General features: G+C 36.8%; 1 protein-coding gene and 1 long non-coding RNA gene across 11 annotated transcripts in view; one reads left to right on the top strand and one right to left on the bottom strand.

Moving 5' to 3' along the window:
- The window catches only part of UNC13C (unc-13 homolog C), a 174,421-nt gene extending 167,676 nt beyond the window's left edge, over nucleotides 1-6,745 (top strand). For all 6 annotated transcript variants that reach the window (XM_015638962.3, XM_015638961.3, XM_033516898.1 and 3 more), the window contains 3 exons: nucleotides 3,361-3,453; nucleotides 4,165-4,324; nucleotides 5,218-6,745. In XM_015638962.3, the coding sequence (XP_015494448.1) occupies nucleotides 3,361-3,453; nucleotides 4,165-4,324; nucleotides 5,218-5,503 (539 nt within the window). In that variant the 3' untranslated portion in view covers nucleotides 5,504-6,745. The remainder of the gene's footprint in view (nucleotides 1-3,360; nucleotides 3,454-4,164; nucleotides 4,325-5,217) is intronic.
- LOC107209361 overlaps nucleotides 1-22,948 on the bottom strand; it is a 54,818-nt gene extending 31,870 nt beyond the window's left edge. For all 5 annotated transcript variants that reach the window (XR_004498859.1, XR_004498858.1, XR_001523564.1 and 2 more), the window contains exon 1: nucleotides 22,740-22,948. This is a non-coding gene — a long non-coding RNA (uncharacterized LOC107209361). The remainder of the gene's footprint in view (nucleotides 1-22,739) is intronic.
- Nucleotides 22,949-23,453: the final 505 nt, after the last annotated feature.

Below are 23,453 nucleotides of genomic sequence, written 5' to 3'. Positions count from 1 at the left end.
CACAACCTTATTTCATAAAAAAAAAAAAAAAACCACCACAGACCTGCATTACAAGCTGAAGAAATCAGCACATTATTACAAGCAACAAACAGGAAAGATAAGAACAAAAAAGAATCGTGCTGAATTACATCTAATAAAAGTATTCCAGCATATGCTGATAGCAAAGGAAATGCACTCAGAATAGTGGCAGAAAAATAATTATTTTTAAAGTTCACATTAGTAAAACCAAACTGCTGGTAAAGCAGAAGGTCTTTATCAAATACTCACTTAAGAGGCTGTCACATTAGAAAATTTCTGGTTGTTCCCTAAATGAAACAGTAAAGCACCTAAATTAGAAACAAGTTGTAAATCAGTTTCCTCAAGTGTTCAAGAAAATAAACACAAGCTACAGGTAACCATGAGTTAGATGATATCAATTTTAAACAATTATTTTGTACTAGAAGCAGAGCATTCAATACATACAGAAACCTCTTGAGAGGCCTGTGTGTTCTCTGGGTAAAACAATGGACAGAATACATGCATATATATATAAATATATATAAAAAAAATATTCCTACACCCACAGAGGGATAGATGAGGCCACACCTCTCAGATCAAAGCTGGCTCATCCCCAGTTTCCTTAGCACATGGACCAAATCAGTTTTCTCTGCTGCCATGCTTTTCTCTAACACACAGAAGAGATCATCTAAGTTTGCTACATCCATCTAACAATTGGGCTTTAACTTTGGCTTTTTGGATTAAATTAAAATGTTAAAAAATGCACTCATGTTTTCCTCCAAATCAGTCTTAGGAGCCTGTGAAAAATAACTTTATGAGTCACCCTGATATTTAGTGGCTCAGGACCAGACAAATGTATGTATTTTATTGGCATCATCAATCAAAAGAGGACAGACGCTTGTCTGGATTAAAGTGCTGATTTCATAACTTGTGTAATTCCTAGAGCACTGGAAACTATGAAAGCTTGAATATTTGTTCAACTTTTTCATTCTTATGTCCCATTTAGAAAATAAGGTCAAAGCAGAAGTGCAGTATTTAAATGAGCAGGTTTCTGGTGAAAAAGCCTGTGAGGCAGATGGGAGAGGTTAGACAGGCACCAGTGCCAGGTCAGCAGCCCTGGCTCCCCCACTGCTCAGCCAGCTTTCTAAGTCTTGGGTAATAAAATCATGTCATACATGAGTATTAGTTTGCAGGTAGTTGTTTTTTCTTCTGAACTGGCTTTCTAATCCTCAGAGAAGAAAAGATCTAGAAACCCTGAACCCTTAGAGGCAGAGTTAAAAAAAAAAAGAGAAACATATATAAACATCCACAAATTTTGATACAGTCATACAAAGTTTCAGATTCTTGCTTATTATCCTTGGCGACTTTGGGGCAAAAATACTGCAAGTCGCCACATTCTTAAATTTTATGCTAACTCATTTTATGTGAATACCATTTATTTCTGCTAGGCTCTTATCATGCAAACCTAGAAGCTAGTTTCCAAAGTCCTCCTCCTGTGAGAACTTTTTGCTGCTAAAAGATCAAGCAAGACAAAGGAATCTTTCCACAGAAATGTACTTTTGTGCACAATTGCAGACTGATTCAGTAGGAATCTCTTGTATTTAGCAGGAATATTATAGTAGAAAATAAAGGGAGTTACTGTTTTGTTTCTACAAAGCATACATGACTCATTTTTCCATTTGCATATTCTGTTATTTACTCAGAGTGCACAAGTTTACCTTTTCCAAAGATATCACCTAAGGAATAGAAGGCAGTGGAATTTCTCTGTGTCCATATCGTGATTATGACTATCATGACTAAGAAATATTTGACTTGGTCCTTGGTCCGAAATGTCTTTCTTCTGTCAAAATCATTAGAGTTGTAACAGCTCTCACACTGATGCCATTCCAGGTGCTAAATAAGGAGGAATAAAAGCTCCCTGATGAGCAAGTGTCTTTGGCCAGAGATTTTTTTTTTCTTCTTTACAGTTTATTTGCTGCAAAAGAATGACTGCACCTTAAATGCACATGGTCACCTTAAGACCCATCAGTAAGAGGATGCTGTATTTTGAATGATATAAATAGACTAGCAAATAAAACATAAAGCAGATATTAGAGAGCAAGGAGTAATAATTAAACATCCATAAGGTTTTCAAACATGAGGCAGAATCATTTATAGGTTTGTTAGCCTTCAAATGAGTTATATTACAGTACTAAAGGAAGAAAAGTGCAGTCATCCTCTGCAGTGCATGGAGAGATTTATTGTCAGCTAAATTGGCTTATTAAATGTAGTAGGATAAATGGACCTTTCTATAGTGCAGTGAGAATCACTAATTCCTGCTGTGACTGTATAAGAAGTGATAGTGAAAAGAAAACAAAACAGCAGAAATAGACAGATCAGAGACTTTAAAATGAAGTACCATAGTTCTTGAATGTCAACAGGAGATGCTATAAGCAAATACTAAATGTCCTGGAATTGTATCTCTAGTTTGTTCAGCAGGTCAGAAAGAGAAAGATGGATGGGGTGATTACTGAAAGAAACCAAGTTTATATTCTAGATTCCACTAGAAATTGTCTCTGCGGGCTGAGATGTTCTGCAAACGAGTTTTTCTCAGCAATACTGAATGTAGAGTCATTTTAATGTCAACTGCTTTTAGTATAAAACTGGGTGATGCTTTGCACAGATTTCTTTATAACCATATCAAGCAGTACTGTACATACAAGACTATTCACACTACAACATATCTGCAGTACTGCTCAGAGCACTCTTCTAAATTATGGGCTAAAAGGAAAAGGAAAGAGATCATGATTAAGAGACCTTTGCAATAACATATTTTGCAAAAGTTAATAAAAAGGTTGGAGAAACAGAACAAGTCTAATCTTACAGATCAATAGATTTTTGTCTTGATGAAATCAATCTGCCATCCCTTCAACCTTCTTTCATTTTTAAGCCCCTCTGTCTGTGCTAGTGCAGAACTCCAGTAATGTCCTGAGACAAAACCTTCAGCAAAGGATTCATCAATAGTGATATAGAAGTAACTTTTTAAATACACATTTAGCAGTAAGAATTTTGGGAGGTACATGAAAAGCTTGATAAACCCACCAACTTAGGCATTTCAAGATACAAACACACCTAATGACAACCAAAATGGAAAGTTCCAGAGGAGCAGGATTTCTTATTTCACTGAGGCATGTTCCATAGGTATATGCAATTACCCAGTTCTTTTGTGTATGTGCATGAATCAGTAACTGATTCCCACTTAAATGTGAAACACGTCAGAAATTGTTTAAGTGTTTCTGTTGGAAAGTACCACTCACCCTTCACTGTCTATTTCTCTTGATGCATGGAGAAGCCAGGTGTGCTAACCAATAATTCTTGTTTCAGGTCAAACTGCTAATAATTCAGTGGGTGAGATATCTGTACAGGTGGATGTCTCTACCCATCCTGGAACTGGTGAGCATAAAGTCACTGTGAAAGGTAAGTTTCAAAACAGCCAACTTTAAAAAGAAAGCAATAAAAAAGATCAAACCTCCCAGCACTACATCCTAAGTCAAACATACCAACATTAAAATAAAAAATGGTAAGTTTATTGTTCTTGAGAAGCTATGAGTACACTTCAGGTGATTAGAGGTACACTTTTTCCTTGCTCAGCATCAACAGAAGTTCAGATTATAGAGGCAAGTACTGTCTATGCTTCTCTGTGTAGATAATTTTAGTATTATAAGTTATAGAGTTATAAATTAAAATGTGTAAAATAATACTTCTCAATTGCTTGTACATAAGTCAACTTCCAGAAAACTACAGCAAAGCTGAGTGGTGAGTGAATGTACCAAGCCTTAAGAAGCTGCATTTTTAACAAAATCTGAATTTCAGAGACACAGGATCATTCAGATTAGTATAAGCTGTTTTGTTTTTTTAATTGCAGGGAAGGTAAAAGGCAAAAAGAAGCTGTAAATGTAAAGGGTTTGTAAAATACATGTTTATAGTTGATACTTTTGAACCTAAAAGTAGTCAGACATCTTTACTTGGCAGGGAAGGGGCAAGGTTCCTCCTCGGCTTACCAGGCATTGATATCCTATAGGGAAGCTCTCAGGTCACCTTTTGCTACCTATACAGCCATACAGGGTAATTAATTGGAACTCTTCCAGTGGAATTTTATTTAACTTCATTTCTTTTATCTCTCTATAGTTGTAGCAATTAATAACCTAAACTGGCAAACAACAGCTATGTTCCGGCCTTTTGTGGAAGTTTGTATATTGGGTCCTAAATTAAGTGACAAGAAAAGAAAACATGGAACAAAGACAAAGAGCAACACCTGGTCACCAAAGTATAATGAAACTTTCCAATTGTAAGTGTTTTATGTCTGAGAATTGCATATTTTCTTAAAATTTTCCTAAAATATTTTTGCCTTTAAACCATTAATAACAACAACAAAAAAAGCCATCCTAACATAGATATATAGACACCATTTTAAAATTATTTACTAATTTGTATCTTTGTTGTATATGAAGATGAATGGCAGTCACCAAACTTTCAGACCTACAAATCCTGGTTAAAATGGAAAATTTATTTCCCTATAGAGGAATAACTATTTCTGTCCCTGGGAATTGATTGGCCTAGGTATTTGTTCAGACAGAAGCATTAATTATTTTCTCTAGATATCTGGCCTTCATGCCTGTGGACACATCTGAATGTGTATTGTTTATCTAAGGCTGTTACCATTTAATTTTTAAATCAGTAAGAAACTTCCACCTAACCTGGAGTTTTAAATTTAGTATTTCTCTGCCCTTTTCTCAGACCAATTTATTTTCCTCCCCTTACCCTCCAAGCCTGAGTGGAAATGAGTTCAGTGTCAGTGTCTCACCACAAAGCTCCTTTGGATGCCTGCTGCCAGGGATTTTCTGTATATTTTGAAGCTGATTTAAAGTCATGGCGCTGACAGCTGGGGAACCAGCTGAACATTTTATGCACTTTCCAGGGAGAGGTAACTGCCTGTTCCAACTATTGAGGGAATTCTGTTTCTGTTCAGGCTGCTGAGAGCAGAGGCTCTATCACTGACACATCTGAAGGGTTACCTGTGCAGAACATTTAAAACTAGATATTCTGTTGTAACAAAATGGAGCTACAACACTTAAACTATCACTCTCACTTCAATTTGTCCAAGACTTCTAGAGTGAATTAATTCCTTGGGGGACTTAAACCAAAGTCCTTGTTCTGAATTCATATTGTTAATCCACACAGCCTGCTGAGTAACGAAGATAAGCCGGGAGCCTACGAGCTTCACCTGTCGGTGAAGGATTATTGCTTTGCGCGGGAAGATCGCATCATCGGCATGACGGTCATCCAGCTGCAGGGCATCGCCGACAGGGGCAGCTGCGCCTCCTGGTACCCCCTGCTCAGGAGCATCTCCGTGGATGAGACCGGGCTAACAATCCTTAGAATTCTTTCTCAGAGGAACAATGATGAAGTTGCTAAAGAATTTGTAAGACTTAAAACAGAAACAAGATCTGCTGAAGAAACGGCCTAAAATACCCAAGTAATGCAAGATTGTCACCGCCAAGAACATAAACACAACGCTGTTGTCTGACTAGTGCATGCATGTGCAAATCTGTGGGAATGTTTAACTATGTTTTCAGTGTTTGCCAGTACTTATGTACTATACTTGCAAGGTATGTCAAGGAGCTGTATATCTTTTATACATATTTTGGTCTTTGGTAAAGTAATTGTTCCAATGAAGTGCCAAAACTAAGATTAAGAGTAAATGTTTCATCATCTCTTTTTAAATGTTGATTTCACCTCATCACAGTTTCATTATTTTTTAACATTTATTAATAAATAAGTAGCTTTTTTAATTGATAATAGGTTACATCTGTTAAACTGTGTTGCTTATTTTAAATTAAGTTTCATCCCTTACTCTTATTTTAAAAATGAGGTGTACCTAGTTTTTTCTTCAAACTCTCATGTTATGCAAGCCTCATTTTAGGTGTCTTACTGATGACTTTTTCTATCATTACTACAGATGCAGTTACTTATAGGAAGTGTTTGTAATTTTATAATTACCAATATAAAGTAATGATTTTTGCATAAAAACTGAAAAAGGATGGAAATATTTTATGCTATTCTCTTTTTCCAACCTTTCATAAATATCACTGTGAAGAAATGCTGTTAAAGCAGGTTCTCAAGAAGCTGTGCTTATCAGAGTTTGTTACTGATGTTTGATATCTTGAGATAACTTTGTTCTTCAAAACTGCCACGGTAATATCATATTTGTATTAAAAGAGTAAGTCAGTATCTGTAGAAACAGGTTGCTGTACAGTACAGTATATGTGCTTTTAAAAAGTGATTTTTTTAAATGATATGGTACTGTACAAGGGGTAGTAGTTTGGAATATGTAATGCCGGTTTGTGGTTTGTTTCTAGAAATTGTTTATGAGAAGAAAGATGCTGTTAGCATTTTCACTCAGAGTTATTAACGTTGCTTTACATACTTAGCTGTGACATCAGTTAAGTGCTTTATTTCTTTAATTTTTTTTTAGAAAAGTTCAACAGTTTGTACTTATGCAACATTACTATGTATTGCACTAAAGCAAACTCTGTGTCCTGTAAATATACTTAGTGAGGAATTGTAAAATAAAGTATGCAGAAACTGCTTTCTAGTTTTGTCATTTGATATTTATGTAACTATTGGTTTTATGTGCATGTGAAGCCCATGGAGTGGGCTTACTATATAGCTTTATAATATATTAAAGTATGATTTGCACTGTCTGGAATCTGGCTGTTTCATAAGTGTAAAGTTTGATGTGTCAGTGTCCTAAAAAATACAATTAATTAGGTGGGTGTATATATATACACACACACATAAAAAATGTTGTGTAATGCTACACATTTGTCATTGGTTTTGGTCACAAGCCTTCTAAAAACATAACACATGACTCCGCACAGGTCTACAAGATTCTTTCCAGGATATATTTGTTAGATATTTAGATGAGATTTTTCTCAAATTTCTTCCTTGAATACTAAAAATTAGATTTGTCCTAGGTATATTTAGACATTTAGAGAAGTTATGCATAGTCCTTAGAGAGTTAAGAATACTACCCTAAGATCATAAATTCCAAATTGTATTTCTGTGAGGTAGCACAAAGTTTCAACAGACAGACTCTGTTTACAGTTAAACAAGATTTGATGTAGGAAAACATCAGCAGACTCAGTTTCAAATAAAAAAGAAGAATAATCAAGAGAAGAGGTGGTTCCTGGTACAGAACATTGTTGTGGACAAAATGCAAAAAGAATTCCACAGTATATCATTTGTGGCTCGGTGAATTAAACCAGAAAGGCTGGAGTAAACAGCTTCTGGTCTTTTCACCCAGAGCACTTTCATCATATTTTTCTGTGGCTGTTTATTCTACTGTAAAATGGCACACATTTTAGTGCAGAACGTAATCACCACCCACTTAACTGTTTATCCCCGAGATTCAGGAAAAAGGAATAACAATGGAATCAGTCAAGGCAGTCAATTACTGCTCACAGTGGCCTCCCTCAGCTGCACCCAGCAGAAACAATCAGACAAGCTGGTAAAACCATCCCTAATAATCCACAGCTTTATACAGTGCACTTCAATGTTTCACTGTTTTTAACAGAGAAATATTTACTTTATATAAAATTTGTCATGTGGAAGATAAGAGGAAAACACATTAACTCAGCAGCACAGGACTGTTTTAAATGTTATGAATCAAAATACAGGTAAATGAAATGGTGTAGCACAAGCAGTTGGACCTCACACATTTCATGTCAAAACTATTGACATGGAAGAGTTTTCAGAGCTGTTTTAAAAGCCATTATAATCTCTGTTAGGGAGGTTAATATCCCATTTAAAAAAATTTAACTTGTGAGCATTTTCTTTATTCAGCTGAGCTAACAGAAGCAAACTGACAGCTGTTCCTGCAGTTTCATTTCTCAGTGACAACTGATGTAATCAAAGCTCTAAATGGAATTCCATTGGTTGGTTTGTTTGTATTGGTTGGTTAAGATAGCAAATATACACATATGCACTCAGGGAAATAAAGGAGAAAAAAAAGACCTTGGAGAACAGCAAAATTAATTTGAGAACAAATTTTCCATTCTCCAAGGAACAGTTACTACATGGAAACCATTTGATGTGCACCTGAAAAGAGCAAATACATCAGAGAAGCCTGTCATATGACAGCTCTTCAAGTCAACCTGTATATTCAGAACTGACAGTATCACATAAAACTCTTCAATAAAGACTGAGAAAGATTTTTGCCCTTTTTATTTTGTTTTCTAGGATGAAAAGTTAAAAGCCAAATATAGAAACTGAATTAAATTTTCCTTAAAGCATTTTTCAGCTAATATCTGACAAAAGAAGGAAATTAGTAATGAATTAAAGACTTATAAGGAAATAAAACTAGCAGCCATTCTGAATCTCAAACACCTTGCCTAATTTTTTATTTTTTTTTCCTAATGCCACATTGAGGTGACACTGGAATTAAGAACAGAGTGCTGGAACTGAACTCAGGTAACTGCAAAAATACCAAAGGAAACATCTGTGAGATGGAACTGCACGTGCATAGCTCTTCATATCTCTTATGTCTTCTGGAAATTTAAATTTCCATCAAATAATCACTTCATGAGTGTTGAGCCATCACCAGGAGGCTCAACCAGTCCCAGCAGCAAAATGCAAAATATTTTTTTTAATTGTTTTGTCTGTACCCTGGAAGAATCCAGAGACTTCTCATAAAGAATTCCTGGCATATGCAAATGCCACCATTTGGCTAAGGTAGACATGACTGGTGATTTACTTGAGAAGCTTACAAAAAATAATAATAAACCAATAATTTCCATTGCTTTTCCTCAATTTGTTTTACTACTTTTCATTGATATTCTCATGCTAGTGACTATAGAAATCAAATTAGTAGACAAATACTGAAAACAGAATAATAATTTACCATTACTGTATTAGTCTGAATTAAATACACATTTCTCACAAATCCCTTGAAATCTAAAGACCTGAACAAATAAGGGGAGAATATTAAGTTATTGTATTAAATTAAATTCAGCCAGCAGACAAAAAATTATCATAAATGGATTCAGTGTTATTTGTAAAATACAACTGGGCAAGCATTGGAAAGCATTCTGTTGTTTACACATGCTTATTTTGATGGTATTTTCATATCACTTTGCTTTTTGGCACTAGATTTATGTGATTGACTTGTACTATGAAAAATTCATTGAAATGAATCTTCAGGAGACAAGTCCTGAATTTTTTTAGAAACTGTAATCAAGATGTGATACAAAGACTAGACTGAGATTAATAAGCAGAACTGGGTTATTCTAAAAATGTGTCACTAAGTATTGGCTGAAAAGAAGAAAAATTACAGTTTGTATCTGGAAAATACCTGTTTCTCTTGGGTGTTCTATGCTGAATGAATGCACACACACACACTACAGAGTATAAATGCATTTAGAGTACAAATGCATTTCTAAATGATGAATCTATAAAATCTAATTTGAAGATAAGCCCCATAAGGAATAAAATAAAGATAAGCCAAATAGCAAGTGAACAGAAGTATCTTTTCAAAACAGATTCTGTAGCTGACAGCTAACCTAAACAAACCTTCAAAATGGCTCAGCCTGTGACCATTTCATTGTAAGAATTCAGTTTCATATTTCAAAGACTCCAGCAACTACAGCTGAAAGCCTTCACTATCAATTTAGCAAAATGAATTATTCACTGCCAAATATGAAATAGCAAGTGGGCATGCTGTAAACTTTGTAGTGAAATCCATTAAAACACCATGGATTAATTTTCAACTAAATAAACACAAGATAATCAGAAAAGTTAAACCAAGGAAGTAAAGTCTGCTCTCTTTAATATTTTCCTGTTATTTCTACACACTACAGTACAGTCCCAGGCTCCAGCCTGCACTGCCTTGGGGTCTCACACAAGTTCACGCCCATTTCTCAAGGTGTTTTTTGAGCCGTTGTAGGAGTTCCAGGCAAAGAGGACAAACCAGACAGCTCGGGCCACAGAACAGCTTCCTGAGCTGTTCCCAGCTCTGGTCTGTAAAACTGGACACACACTCTTGTTTGATAAAATACACAAAGGTAAAAACAAACCTACCCTGGGCTAAGCACAAGTGGAGTTGTAACAAACCAGACTCAGGTAAAAATCAGAGATCTCCATCTTGACTGGCCCAAGGTACACAAGAGCTGCTGACACAATTGAGGCAGCTCTAACTTGTATTCCATTCAGATCTAAGAGTGCCCACATGTTTTGTTCAATCATGTTTACCCATTTGAGCAAGAGGATTTTTCTTGCCAGTGACAGCACTGACTGCAATGTGAGTTAAGCCTCTGGGCCTGAGGTCATGACAGTGAGAAAGCAAATGTCAATTACCGACTAACAGAAACAAAAACCGAAAAGGAATTGCAAAAAACAGTGTACAGTAGAACACTAATGGAAAACTAGAGCAGAGTGAATCCATTCCTCTCCTCTAGATAACAGTCCTTGTACAATGCCTAAAGATGGGACTTTAACTTACAACATGTGGCAGGGCTTTGTCCACAGAAACCACCCAGTGTTTCTGGGCATTACACAGCAGCCAGACATAAAAACCACTTCACAAGCAAGGAAAAAATGGAGAGGGATAAAAAAGGGGAATAGATGTAGAAGAGGGCTGGTGGGCACTGTGGATTCAGACTGCATTCCTTGTGGCAAAACCAGAAAAAGCTGTGTGATACCAGTGTGAAACAGAAAGGTAGATCTGTCTGTATTTTTGTCATGTTCTAGTCTAGCTCAAGAGTTACTTCTGTCGATTTTGATTTCAGTAGAGGTACAAGACAGAATTTGATCCCTGAGGGGGTCTCCCCCCTCTTTTTGTACTAAGCGGAGTCTGAATAAATGTGCTCTGTCTGTCACTAACCTCTGTTACAAAAAGATAAACATATTCCCAGCCCAGAAGCCACCATAAACACGTTCAAGCTACAGAGCCTGCAGATATTACTTCCCTGAATAGTATATATCTAAGACACAATAACATCAATGAGGTGGAATATTCTCTTGAGGAGCTCAAGAAACAACAGCAATTTGGATCTAATGATGCATCAATGTATCAACATGTGAATTGGTACCCAGGAGACAATAATAAATCAATATGCCCTTAAAACACTGTCTGCTTTTCCTGTTTAATTTGAAGAGGAGCTCGTGTGCCAGACTGAGCTTCCTCAACACAGTGACCACTCTGAAATTAGGTCAATCCCTTCATTCTCCCCAGCTCAGCAGAAGAGACAAAGCATTGCAGTAACCACTGAAGTGAGCTGGAGACAGGAGCAGCAGAAAACTCCTACCAAATAAGCTCTGTGATGCTCAACAGTCCATATAATCACAGCACATCCTCCCTTTACTGTAGAGAACTTCATTTCTGATCAGGGAGAAATTTCACAGCAGGAAAAAATAGAAAAAAGAATGCTGTTTACACTTAGCAATAACTTACTACACTTACTAGGTAGAAAAAATTAAGAGTGTAACTGAATATAAACTGAATATATATCCTTCTCTGTCATAAGGAAATGAACAAAACTACACAAAATTCATTGCATTAATTGAATCTCTTTAAAAATAATAGAAATAATAAATAAATAGAAAAATGCTCATACACAGCTTGCCATTTTGGCAAATGCTGTTATTTAGACTGGCTGGTTAAATAAACTGTGAGAAGGGGTTAAATTTTTGTCAAATGCTTCAAGTGAGCTGTTGAGGCTAGTGCCAGCTAAGAGAGCCCTGTCTGGCTGAATGCAATGCCTAGAATCAGCTTATTGAAACACAGAGCAGGTTTAAGATCCATCATGTCAGACACTGCTAATAGAAACAAACACAGTTAACTGGAATATTTAGAGAATAGCATTGGCTTTTTTGCAGAGAGCAAAGTGAACACAGAGGAGAAAACAATTTGCCAAACAGAGGAGGCAAGTCTTGAACAATACCATTATTTACAGTAGCAGATTGTATCTGGATGACAGTGTTAAATAAAATATCTCTGGAAAAGAGATATCTAAAAGCCAAAATAAGAGACATGGCAATAAAACAGAAGGCAGAGCTGAAAGAAAAGGACCCATGTAACAAAGTCTGTGCTATTCTAAATCAGACCTGCCACCTAGAGAGTCCTTTGAGACTTTTACACTGTAAATTATTTAAACAGGCTGATAGAGGATAATTAGCATACATCTATATATACCAAGGTGACTGTGACTAACAATAAGAAATAAACAAAGGGGAAAAAAAACACCTCTTCAGACCATCCTGGAAAGGAATTACAGCAGGAGGAATAAAGTTGTAGATTAATTTTTAAATTCCATTTTAAGAACACTTTTGGTATTTCTTTAGCCAATAAAAAGAAGACAAGCAGCACAACAGACTTGTCCCATTCTTTCTGCCCATACCCCAAGCTCATAAAAGGTTTGTTGTCAGAAGACTTTTGTAGAAATTAAAAATGTCTTCTGAACTCATCAGTAACACAGCACAGCTACTTTTACAATGTGCAACTATAGTCAGACAATACCATAATAAAAAAAGCTGAATTGCAGGGACATACCCCCCCAAACCATTCACGAGTTGACTCTGTCCCATCAGAGGTAGAAGCAAACAGAGTGAAGAGACTGCAGGCACCGGGTCTCTGCTTATGTGATGTTTTGAGCTCACTTGACTAACCCAGAATCATCTTCTGAGGCAAGCAGTGTCCCACCACTGACTCACAATAAAACCAAAGGAGCAAGAATAAATTGTATTTTAAATTACAAAGGGCAAGTGACAGTAGGAATATTTCAATCAACATTTCAAGCAAACCTGTCCTCTGATAATTGTTGATAAGTAAAAAAGGCTGTGAATAAGTTGACTCCTTGTAATTTCCAGAGTAAGATACCAAAATGTAAAGTAAATCCATTTTCACTGTGAAGGTATCAATATTCAGAAGCAAACAAATCATTAATTTGCAATTTAAATTAATCGAATTCATCACAGATTAATATTTCATAGTGTTTCTTTACCTATATATCCAATATAGATCCAAACAAATCAAAAACCCACAACATTTTGGACATCTAAAGTTCTTCAACTGACTACAACTGTATCATAAAACAATTAGACACCTTAAATTCCTGTTAGTCCTTTCTGTGGGATGTAAACAACAGGTAAATGTAGTAAATGTAATTTCTGGGCTTCTCACCACAATGAGAACAAAAGCATGAGGCACTTGGGAATTGTTGGCACAGATTACTGAAGTGGACCTTATTAAATGCACAGCTCAGCCTGGAGCCTCATAGGCAGCCCCTAATAGGAAAAAAAGCAAAAAATCCACAGAACCCACACAACTGAACAGGCAGATTAATTAGAAAAGCAAAATCTGAAGCTCTTTGTCTCAGTCCAGGACCTCCTACAATGGCCACTTTAACCCAGCAGCACTTTGCTAAGTTGTGATGCCATATACCCACAGACAATGACCATCAATAAAATTTGCTTTTTCTATCAGCTGGCAAAGCTGCCAGGATTGATAAGCAATAGCAGGAATCAGGCCTTGGCATTGTGTAAAGCTATGTAAATTAATTCTCTTTTTATTGATTTTCCTGTTGATCCACTCCATACATGTTCAGTTCATCTCTTTCTTTTCACTATAAATCAGAAAGGTATCAATGACACTTCTGAGATGTCACCATTAAAAGCAAGCATCCCTTGTTTTCTGAGACAATTTTGTATTCCATGTGCAAATACATCACGTCATCTATGAGTATTTAAATTTTCCTCACACAGCATGGAGAGAGACAAGGTTTTTTTTTAAAGATGTAATTTAATAATTTTATACCCACTCTTGGGTAAAAATGCAAGAGCTATCACTGGAACTACAAGATGTTGCATGCACCATCACCATCAATAACTCCTGCAAGACAATTAGCAATGTTTTGTCCTAAACTGTGAGTAACAAGATTACAAGTACTTAATTAGTTCACAGCTTCACCAAGACATGACAAAATAACTTACATTTAATAGATTTTAATGTATTTTTAGAAGTCCATCCAGATGCTATATTGTTTTTTAAGCTTTTGATGTACACTTCAGAAGCTCTAGAGTTGCACAGCTTTACAATGATTCTCTGGCTGTTTTAAAGGCATCTAGCTGAAAGAGCACTCTGCAAAAATAAAATCTCATGACACTGTAGGAACCAGGAGTTGTTCCATAGACACAAAATAGTTCACAAATAAATTACAGAATAATTGAAAAATACCTATGAGATTTTAATCATTTCCAGTATTACTTATCTTGACCAAATTCTAATACTTCTATATTTGCCATCACTATGTATCAAAAAGCAAAAATTAAATTAATCCAAAAGGCTGAATACTCTCCAAATTTCATGGAACTATTTAAATTCATTAAGCTACAAGTGCAAACTGGCATCCAAATTTAAAATTAAAAGCTGCCAAGATTTTCATTCAGATTTAACATGCTGTCTGATCTATGATTATACTGAATTTTAAATTAAGTTGCAGATAACTGTGTAAAATAATTTCCTCCAGAAAAAAAGGCAAGGAAGAAAGGATTAGGTATTAATGTTTGTGGTTTAGTGTGGCTTTTGATTTGGGGCTTTCTGGGGGGGCAGAGTTTTTTATTTATTTTAGCATTTAACATATAGAACAACAAATAGCATAGCATTTTCAAAACCCCCACACAAAATCACAGGGATTTGATAAATCTGTGTCAGTATTCAATCTGGAAAAATGGAGCCTGCAAGTTTCTTACTAGCCTGAACTCTTCCCAAACCAATTTTGTGTTTCTTTTTGTAAGAGAACCAACTGGAAACCAGTCTCCCCTACAACTCTAAAAGGCCCCAAGTCCAACCGAGACAATCTTTATTGTTAATCTTGAATTTGTCCAGTAATTCAATTGTAATGAAATATTAAACATTATATGGTGAAGATGATCTGTGCATTTTGGAGAGCGGGAGGCAAGTCTACTGGACACTAAGGACTCAAGGCAATTCTTTTCATTAAAAATATATCATTTTTAGTTATTACCCAGGAGGCGCTCTTACGTTATGAATTAAACTTCACAGAAAATTACTTAGATTAAAAAATAAGATTTCTTCAATCATTGCTGAAGTAACAAATTCCCATTGGATGATCCTAGGGTAGCAGAATAAATATGTATGAAAAAGAAGCAAAAGCTGCACTCTGCCAAGGTTATTCTGTCAGCTGGCAAGAGTTACACAGCAGAAAAAGACTTCTCAAAAATCAGCTGCATTTGAGCTCTAGCTTTAACTATTGAAGTAGCAAACTTCTACACTTGAAAAACTCATATAAATACTATTTAAGTAGTTTGGCTTTTTTCACAAAATGTATCTGAAACATAACTTGTCTTTACACAAAGTGGATTAATTCCATTTTAAGAAGGCTGCATGTGTAATGAATGTGGTATCTGGGTACAGTTATTTTAGATTAAAAACTTGGAGAAGAAATAAACAAATTTCAAGTAGTGGTCAATCCAAAGACTTGAGAAAGAAAAAAGAGCAAGAAAGGAATAAAGTTCAGTTTGAAGCTTGTCAGCAAAGTTATAAAACTTACAAAACAAAGTTACAAAACATGTTCATTAAAGATATCCTATTTCCAGCTGTATTTAATTATTTAGTCTATAGCTAGCTTTAAAATCTTGACTACCCCTCAATTTCTTCCCTAAAAAATAACTCAATAATTACTCAGGAATAGTGTTCCAGAATATGCTCAAGAGTAACCCTGAAGAAACTCTGCATCTGCCCAAAAAGGAGTATTTCTGACAGGAAAACTAAAAAAAAAAAAAGCTGTTTTGAATGCATTTGTATGAATACCTCTCCTTAAAAAACTCATTATTTATCCAGAGTCAGAAACACACTGAGATGGCTCCTACAAGACACACAAATGATAAATCTGACAAGTCTCATCTGACTGTAAGGAAGGTGCCAAGTCCAGGTTCCACTCCTGGATGAAGCCTCTCCTGCACCCCCAGCTGCTCGTGCAGCACAGGGAGCCCCAGCAGCTGAGCCTGCAGCTACAGATAACCCCAGGGCAATTCAAAGGGGGAACTGGATACACCCCTGAACACCTCTTGGACCTGAAAAATCAAAATCCACATCACCTGAACACAGCAAAATACATTCTGAAAACCAAGCTCAGCTAAAGAGAAATTCATATAAACGTTCTAGGAAACAGAAAAAAGAACAAAACCATCAGAAACACATGGAAAGGTTAGAAGCAAAAACTCAAGCAACTCTCATTTCCTTGATAATTTCCATTTATTAATTCTGATTTTAATATATTTTAACATAAATTGCTTGTTCATGTATAGATATTTGCTATGTCTGCTACAATACTAACTCAAAAGGGGAAAAAAACCAATTATAAGCCTATAATTTTCAAATGGGCAACCCTTCCTCCAATTAGATCTGAAATAACAAAGGGTCTAAGTGCAGAGTAATTTTTTTTCAGTAAATATTATATGTAATTAATATTACTATAGAAAACCATGTTATAAATTCCCTGAGCCTCTCTAAATATGCAGCAGCACAAACACTTCCTAATGGTTTAGGATCCACACATCAACCACTATAGCCTCCAGACATGAAGTCTTCCTATTGTTGGACTCTAACCTTGTAAAAAATAAGGTTCATCATTTCTCCTTCTCAGCTAAGTTGCCATTAGGTCACGCATCAGTTTCCTCTAATCACAGCAACACAGCATTCCCATGTTTTCACAAGGGTTTTAAATTCTGTCTCAGCTGTGCTAAAGCACTTTACATACCCTTAAAAACTATAAATGAGGCAATACAGCCTGTCAGTCTGACAAGTAATTGCACATGCCATCCTGCTAACAGCTGGAATTGAGGCTTTAGCGATGCTAACCAAGCCCCTGCCTACACCAGGAAACACAGCCATAATCATCTCCCTGCTGCTGACACTGCTTCCCCTCCAATGAGCTTGAGATCAATGGCAAGATTCTGCATTTCCAAGTATGAAGCAGGCACATATGAAGTCTTATTTTGCAGGCATGCTCTGAATTCCTGCTTCCCAGGACAGATTTCACTGAGAAACACTCATACAAAATGCAAACATATCAGAATCAAGACACTAATCTTGGAATTTTTGCACCTGTAACAGGCAAATGTGAAAAGGAAGTGACATTTATAGGTGAAGTTTACAGACTGTAATCAAGGTGAAAAAACACCACCTGAGGAACATTGTTTTTTTTTAACACCACTGAGAGGTTGTTCTGAAACTGCAAATCTCTGAGGAGCACAGCTCCTGTGCTCAGATACTCAACGTTCATAGCAATTTCTTAGTGAAGGTTGACTGGATGTCACTATCTCCATCTGGTAGGGGAAAACATCATACAGATAGATTTTTTTTTTTATATACAAGGCCTGACCTATTGCTAGTGATGCTTAATTGAATCTTTTTCAAGAAGCCTTTTTTCATTTGCATTTAATTTTCTGACTTTAAACTCTTCACTTCAAGAAAAACCTTTGCCTAAATAAACATTTTCAAAGGAAAGAAACTAAACATTTATGACATTCAGGCAAATTTTTAAATCAAAGACACTGATTTGTTCATCAAGTGGAAGACAGAAAGGTGATGGTGGAAATAAAAGACTGTCACCTTTCATTTCTTCTGTTTACTGACTGAGGGTATGGTACAATGAATGGTGTTCAATTAAAACCACAGGATGAAGGATGCCTTTCTGGAAGTGCTAAAAGCATCAAGGAGAAATTCTGCAAAGTCAAATCCTCCACAGTGGAAGCTTTAGAGAGCAGAACAACTATTTCTGGACAAAAATTGATCCAAAAAGGTGGATCAGCATCTGACCAGAGTTTGGGGTTATATAAGAAGCCACCTCTTTCATTCAGGCTCCCTAAAACAAAACTACAACCCTGGATCACAAACTTCATTCCAGGTTGCTGGACACATTGTTGGACTACTTCTAGACATCCAACACTTATCAAGACCTGACTCTTCCTTATTCTGAGCTCTAAGAGCAGTATGAAAATTTCTCCACCTCTTTTGTACCCTTCTGGGCTGGTATGGATAACTGATTTGGTCCAAAGCAGCAGGGAATTAATCTCTTCACACTGGCATCAAAAGAGAAAGGTGACTTTCCAACCCAGACTTCAGCAGCCACCTGTCAGCAAATCTGTCAGAGGCATGTCCTGTTAACTGCATTTTGGGAAAGAACTCTTACCCCGCACTGTGTAAACAGAACTTTATCTTTCCACTCAAGGGATGTCACTTCCTTATGGAATGTGCCACCAAGAGTTTCACTGCCCATGACCCTGGGGGGCAAATGCCTTCACCAGGGAGCAGCTCCTGAGGCTGAGCAAAACCAGCACGGTCACAGTCCTGGTTATCATCAGGCAAACTGGGTGCACCCTTCAGATGAAAACATGGGGCACTCCAATTACTGCCAGAGGCCAAGGTCACATTCTGCCCACAATAATACTGTTTGAAAGACAATAGAAACCTGAGTTCAAGTAATTAATGTAATTATTTTAATAATTAAAGTTCAAGTAATTAAAACACCTGAAGATGAAAGGATCTCCAATATGTTTCAAAGCAGTGATCTTTGTCTGACTGAACCAATTCCAAGACATTTTTCAGCTGCCTGTCTCCCTATGTGTGTGTGAAGTTTCCCATTAGAAAACAGAATGAATTTCAGTCCTGAGATTAAAACACATCCTGAGACTGCAATTTCACATTACAAATGCTTCACTCTGAATGCTGTTGTGAAGTTCCTAGCTGGGAAAAGAAGGGGCTGTGTGATTGAGGAGAAAAAGTGTGGGCATCTTGCTTTCAATGAGCCACTCAGATTCATTTTGAGTTCATACAATCCAAACTTAACTTTTCATAACCAGTCCCATATCACTTCAGAACGGCCCTGAAATGTGGCACAAAGCTTCTAGATTCAATCAACCACCAGAAACTGAATGTGCATTCACTGCCTTAGCTTCCTATCCTCAAGCGGCCACTATTTAAGGAAAATTAGGATACCCTTCTCTGCCACACAGTAGAAACACTGTGCAGTTATAAACAAGGTAATAATGCAGAGATGATGGAGTTGGACACCACGGAGGAGATTAGCTCTAGTGCTAGTGACAAAAGTAATATGCATAAAATATTGCTGTGTTGCAACACAAAATCCCTGCAAAAAGCAAGCTATATTCTGGCACATCAGTGAAAAAGCACTCACAGTCAGTGCTTAGGTTTGGGTTTTTATGATGCTGAACAATAACATAATTTGCTTTCATTACCATTCATTGCAGTGTTATTGCCCTAATTTTCACAGAAAGTCTGGGGATGAACAGAATACATACTCATATTGCCTGATTCAGTCCCCCATACTTTCTGATACTTCTCTCTCTTTTAACCCCTAAAAAACATCTGCAGTCATTTACTGTATAGACACAATTTGTCACTTACTGCTGTGACAATAAACAATTCTTATCCTCCACAGATCCAGTTTGCTGTGGTAACATTCATTTGCAGAAGGAGGATTTCTGAACTGCATCAATATGAGAATCTCCCAAGAACAGACACCTGCAAATCTTTCAAGACTTATGATTCTCCTTGATGAAACAGTGGCTCAGGAGCACAGCAGGATGAGCCATCCTGTGCCTTTTGAGATTTCTCATCACAATGTTTCAGATCTCAAGGACAATTGAAATTTATGCAAGAAGTTTTATTGTTCATTTTCCAGCTCTAAATAAGAGAGCTCACACACACACGGGGGAAAAAACATCAAACTCAAGAAACCAATAACTGAATTTTGGTAGATGTAATTCCAAGGCCTGAACCTCTGAGTCAAGGCAAATGAAGCTGGATTCAGTTTCTATTATTGAAGATAGCATCAACAAATTTGCTTTACAATTAGATCCCACAGGGAAGTTGAAGATTAGGAGTTTAGGACTATCTTTCTGTTGGTATATCATTCAATTTATGATGTAACCAATCCTAGCAAATATTTGCCACTAAAGATTGTATTAGTTGCTCCAGAAGTCACATTAATAGAACCAGTTGTTAATGAGGCTCACTACAACTTATGAATTTCATTATAATTTGCTATATTTAAAGTTTTCCCACAAAGAACAAGATTTTAAGCATCAGGTAATGCCACCTGCTTGGAAAAGACACAGATTATGCAGCATCACGTTTTCCTCTTCTCCATTCTTTCAATCTCATTTTACATGATTAATCAGATGCACAATGCCCAGCTCTCTAAAAACTGCAAAGCAAAGGCATTGCTAACATAAAAAGCTACTTTTGCATAATCAGATAAGATTTAGCATGCCATTCATCTTCATTATACAGCTGATAAGCAATTCCCAAGTTGCATGGTTTACTTCTCCTGCATGCTGATTGGTGACTATAAAAATGAACATGTTTTGGAGCATCCCAGTATGTTGATATAAATAAACAAGAGCTGAAATATTAAAAGGATGATATATAACTATTTGTGTACCCTGGAAGGATATATATGTCAGAAGCAGCAGAAGTTTTCCTTTTCTTTACCAAATATACCTTGTTTGAACTTCCCCTCGCCTATACACAGAGCAGTTCACCTGACTAATAGATGTTCATCAAAAGATGAAGCATGTACAGACAAGTGTCACATACTTCCTGGAAAGATGTGGGGAAAAAATAGCAAAATTCTCCATAAATATCTACAGAAAGAGAAGAGGCAACCTCAATACCCTGAAACCTCTTGACCCCAACTCCTCTCCAAAGTCTGTCTCAAGGGCTCAGAGGGAAGAATAAAACTAAATATTTCTGCTAAACAGAACCCTACATACTAATGATTATGGAATCTATTCCATTTAATGCTACAACATCTGCCCTAGATATAGCCAACATAAAGTTGGATATTGAAAACTCAAGAAAAAACAGAGTTCTATTCAGTGTAGTGGCACAGCAGAGGCAGAGTTGATAATTTCTGGCTGTACATGTAACTTTGTGGAAACTAGCACAAAATTATTTCATTTGTTCATACATCTAATCTGTATAACAATAATTTATACTCAAACAATATATAAATAGCATTTCCAAGACTATAATTAAAAAAAACCCCAATCCAAAGTATCACTAAAAAGCAATTCCTTTTATCAGCTTCAGTAAATACTCCTTTATCAGGCTGTGAAATATTTACTACTGATGACTGTTGGTTCTGGGGCTCTCTACAATCATCCCCAAAAAGATTTCGTGAAAGAAACAGAGCTGTGTTTAAAAAAAAACCCCATTTTTGTTTTCAGTGTATCAATACTGATGAATTAATATTCTTCTCTTAACTTACTCAATACTGAATTACAAGATTCTCCTGATCAAAATGCTTCTCTCACAGCACCTGTGAACACTTATCTCTCCAGAGACCTGTTACCACTTTCCCAAGCTTTCCTTCCTGAGCTTTATTCTTCTACAAACTTTGGAATTTAGCCTGAGGAACTAGACAAATTTGGATGCCCTCACTCTTTTCTCAGTGGCTTTGTGCCTGTAAGTATGTGCTCCAGATAGAGGTTATTTTTAACCTCAATTAGTTTGCTGTATTAGCACAAACAAGGATGTGACATAAGGTTGAATAAGCAGACAAGTGCAGGGAAAATTCATAAACTAGTATCGCTCAAAATAAATGAAGGAAAAATAAAAGAGGGTGGTGTATATATGTATACACACACTCTTCATACACTTATCCTGTCATTCTCCTGCACTACCTTTCCTGCTTCCCAGGGTAATTTGCTGATCCAGTCCCTGGCTCAGGGATTACCAAAAGGATCATAAGGCTGCACAAGTACAGGTGAACACAGAGCAGGATTTCCATGCACTTTAAACATCAAAACAGGTTTTCATGCTTCACTGATACCTCTTAACCAAGGGCTGTATTTATCTGTGTTGTCAAGCCATAGTGTATCTATTATGTTTGCTTGCTAGAACACTCATATATTAACAGTTGCTTATTTTTACTTTGCTTTCTTCCTTAATAGAAGTGCAGCCCATCAAATTTGCCAGACAGATCATTTGAATGAAATAACACACACAATGTTTTTGAGAAATATTTTTTCCTAGTTTCGCTTTCTTCCCACAGCAGTATTTGTTCTGCCACTCTCCTTCTGAAGGATGGCAGGTGCCTGGGCCCATGCAAGTCAGCTTCCTAGTGGAAGAGAAACCAGTGACGTCAAGTCCGGGTATAATTTAAGCGTAACTTGTTCCATTTATGCAGGGTCTCGGCTCAAGATTTGACAAAGAAATTACCCAATTGCCTCTGGGCAATCTGTTCCTTCAATAACAAGCCCAGCAGAAGTGGGCAGTGCTCAAAGAGCAGCTCTGCCTCAAGAATTGAATTTAATCAGACCCCTGGGTAGAGAGCAAACTCTCCTGCTGCTCTCACAGTCAGTCTCCAAAAGCCTTGTCACTACAGTGAGACTTGCATAGCCAACGCTTCCAGCAGCACAGCACGTCTTCCCAGGACTCAACATATGCTCGTGGGCTAAGGAAAAATCCTCCTTGAAGGCTGCCTGTAACTACCATCTGTTGACACCTACACACCCTGTTCCTCACCACCAACAGAGGCAGCCCCTACAGGTCAGGTTTGAGGTTTGTTGTGCTAGACTTGCTGCAAACACAACGCACACATGACAGTCCATCTCTCCAAACATTCACCCACAGCCCAGAAGCACCAGCAGTTACTCACCAGCAACTTGCAGAGTAAGGGCACTTTCACAAGTGGAGCAGCTCTTCAGATGTGTTTTATTCAAAGTGGGATTTTTATGTTTCTAGATACCTAACACACAACAATCCATGCTGAAATTTCAGGTTTGTGTAAAGTAATAATTTCCCTCATTTATTACGAGCTTGTCTGAAGAGGGGGGGTATATTTATAGACAAGATTACCAGCCAGTGGCTGAGCTGAAACCTTGGCAGGCATCCACTGAAGATGTCAGTGATCCACTGAGCTATGTTAACAAAGACAGAGTACAGGGGAAAGAAGTGACCACAGAGGCAGAAATACAGTTGAGGAGCAAAGATCTTGGATTTTGCTAATCTGATTATATAAAACTGCTCATTATAATGGTCTCTATTAAAAACTTTTAAAAGCATAGAACTATTTCCTCACGATATGCCAGTTCTAGTCAAATAACTCTAGATCAAGTCCAGAAGAGCAAATCCAAGACATTTCTATTTATCTACAACTTTATGAATTGGATTTCAGAATTAAAGGCAATTCTGCTTAGTACACTAAAATAACCTGTAGACTAAATTGGTCCCTGAAATGTGATCAGTGGATATATTCATTGTTTTAACTTTCTACACGTGTTAAGCAATGTTTAAAATTGTGCAGTATTATGGAACTAGTAGAGAAAGAGGACAGCATGGAGCGTGTAACAGCCCGCTAACCTACACAGCT

This window comes from Parus major, chromosome 10 (genome assembly GCF_001522545.3).
Source record: "Parus major isolate Abel chromosome 10, Parus_major1.1, whole genome shotgun sequence".
NCBI classification, from domain to species: domain Eukaryota; kingdom Metazoa; phylum Chordata; class Aves; order Passeriformes; family Paridae; genus Parus; species Parus major.
This window is presented reverse-complemented; position numbering and strand designations above follow the sequence as displayed.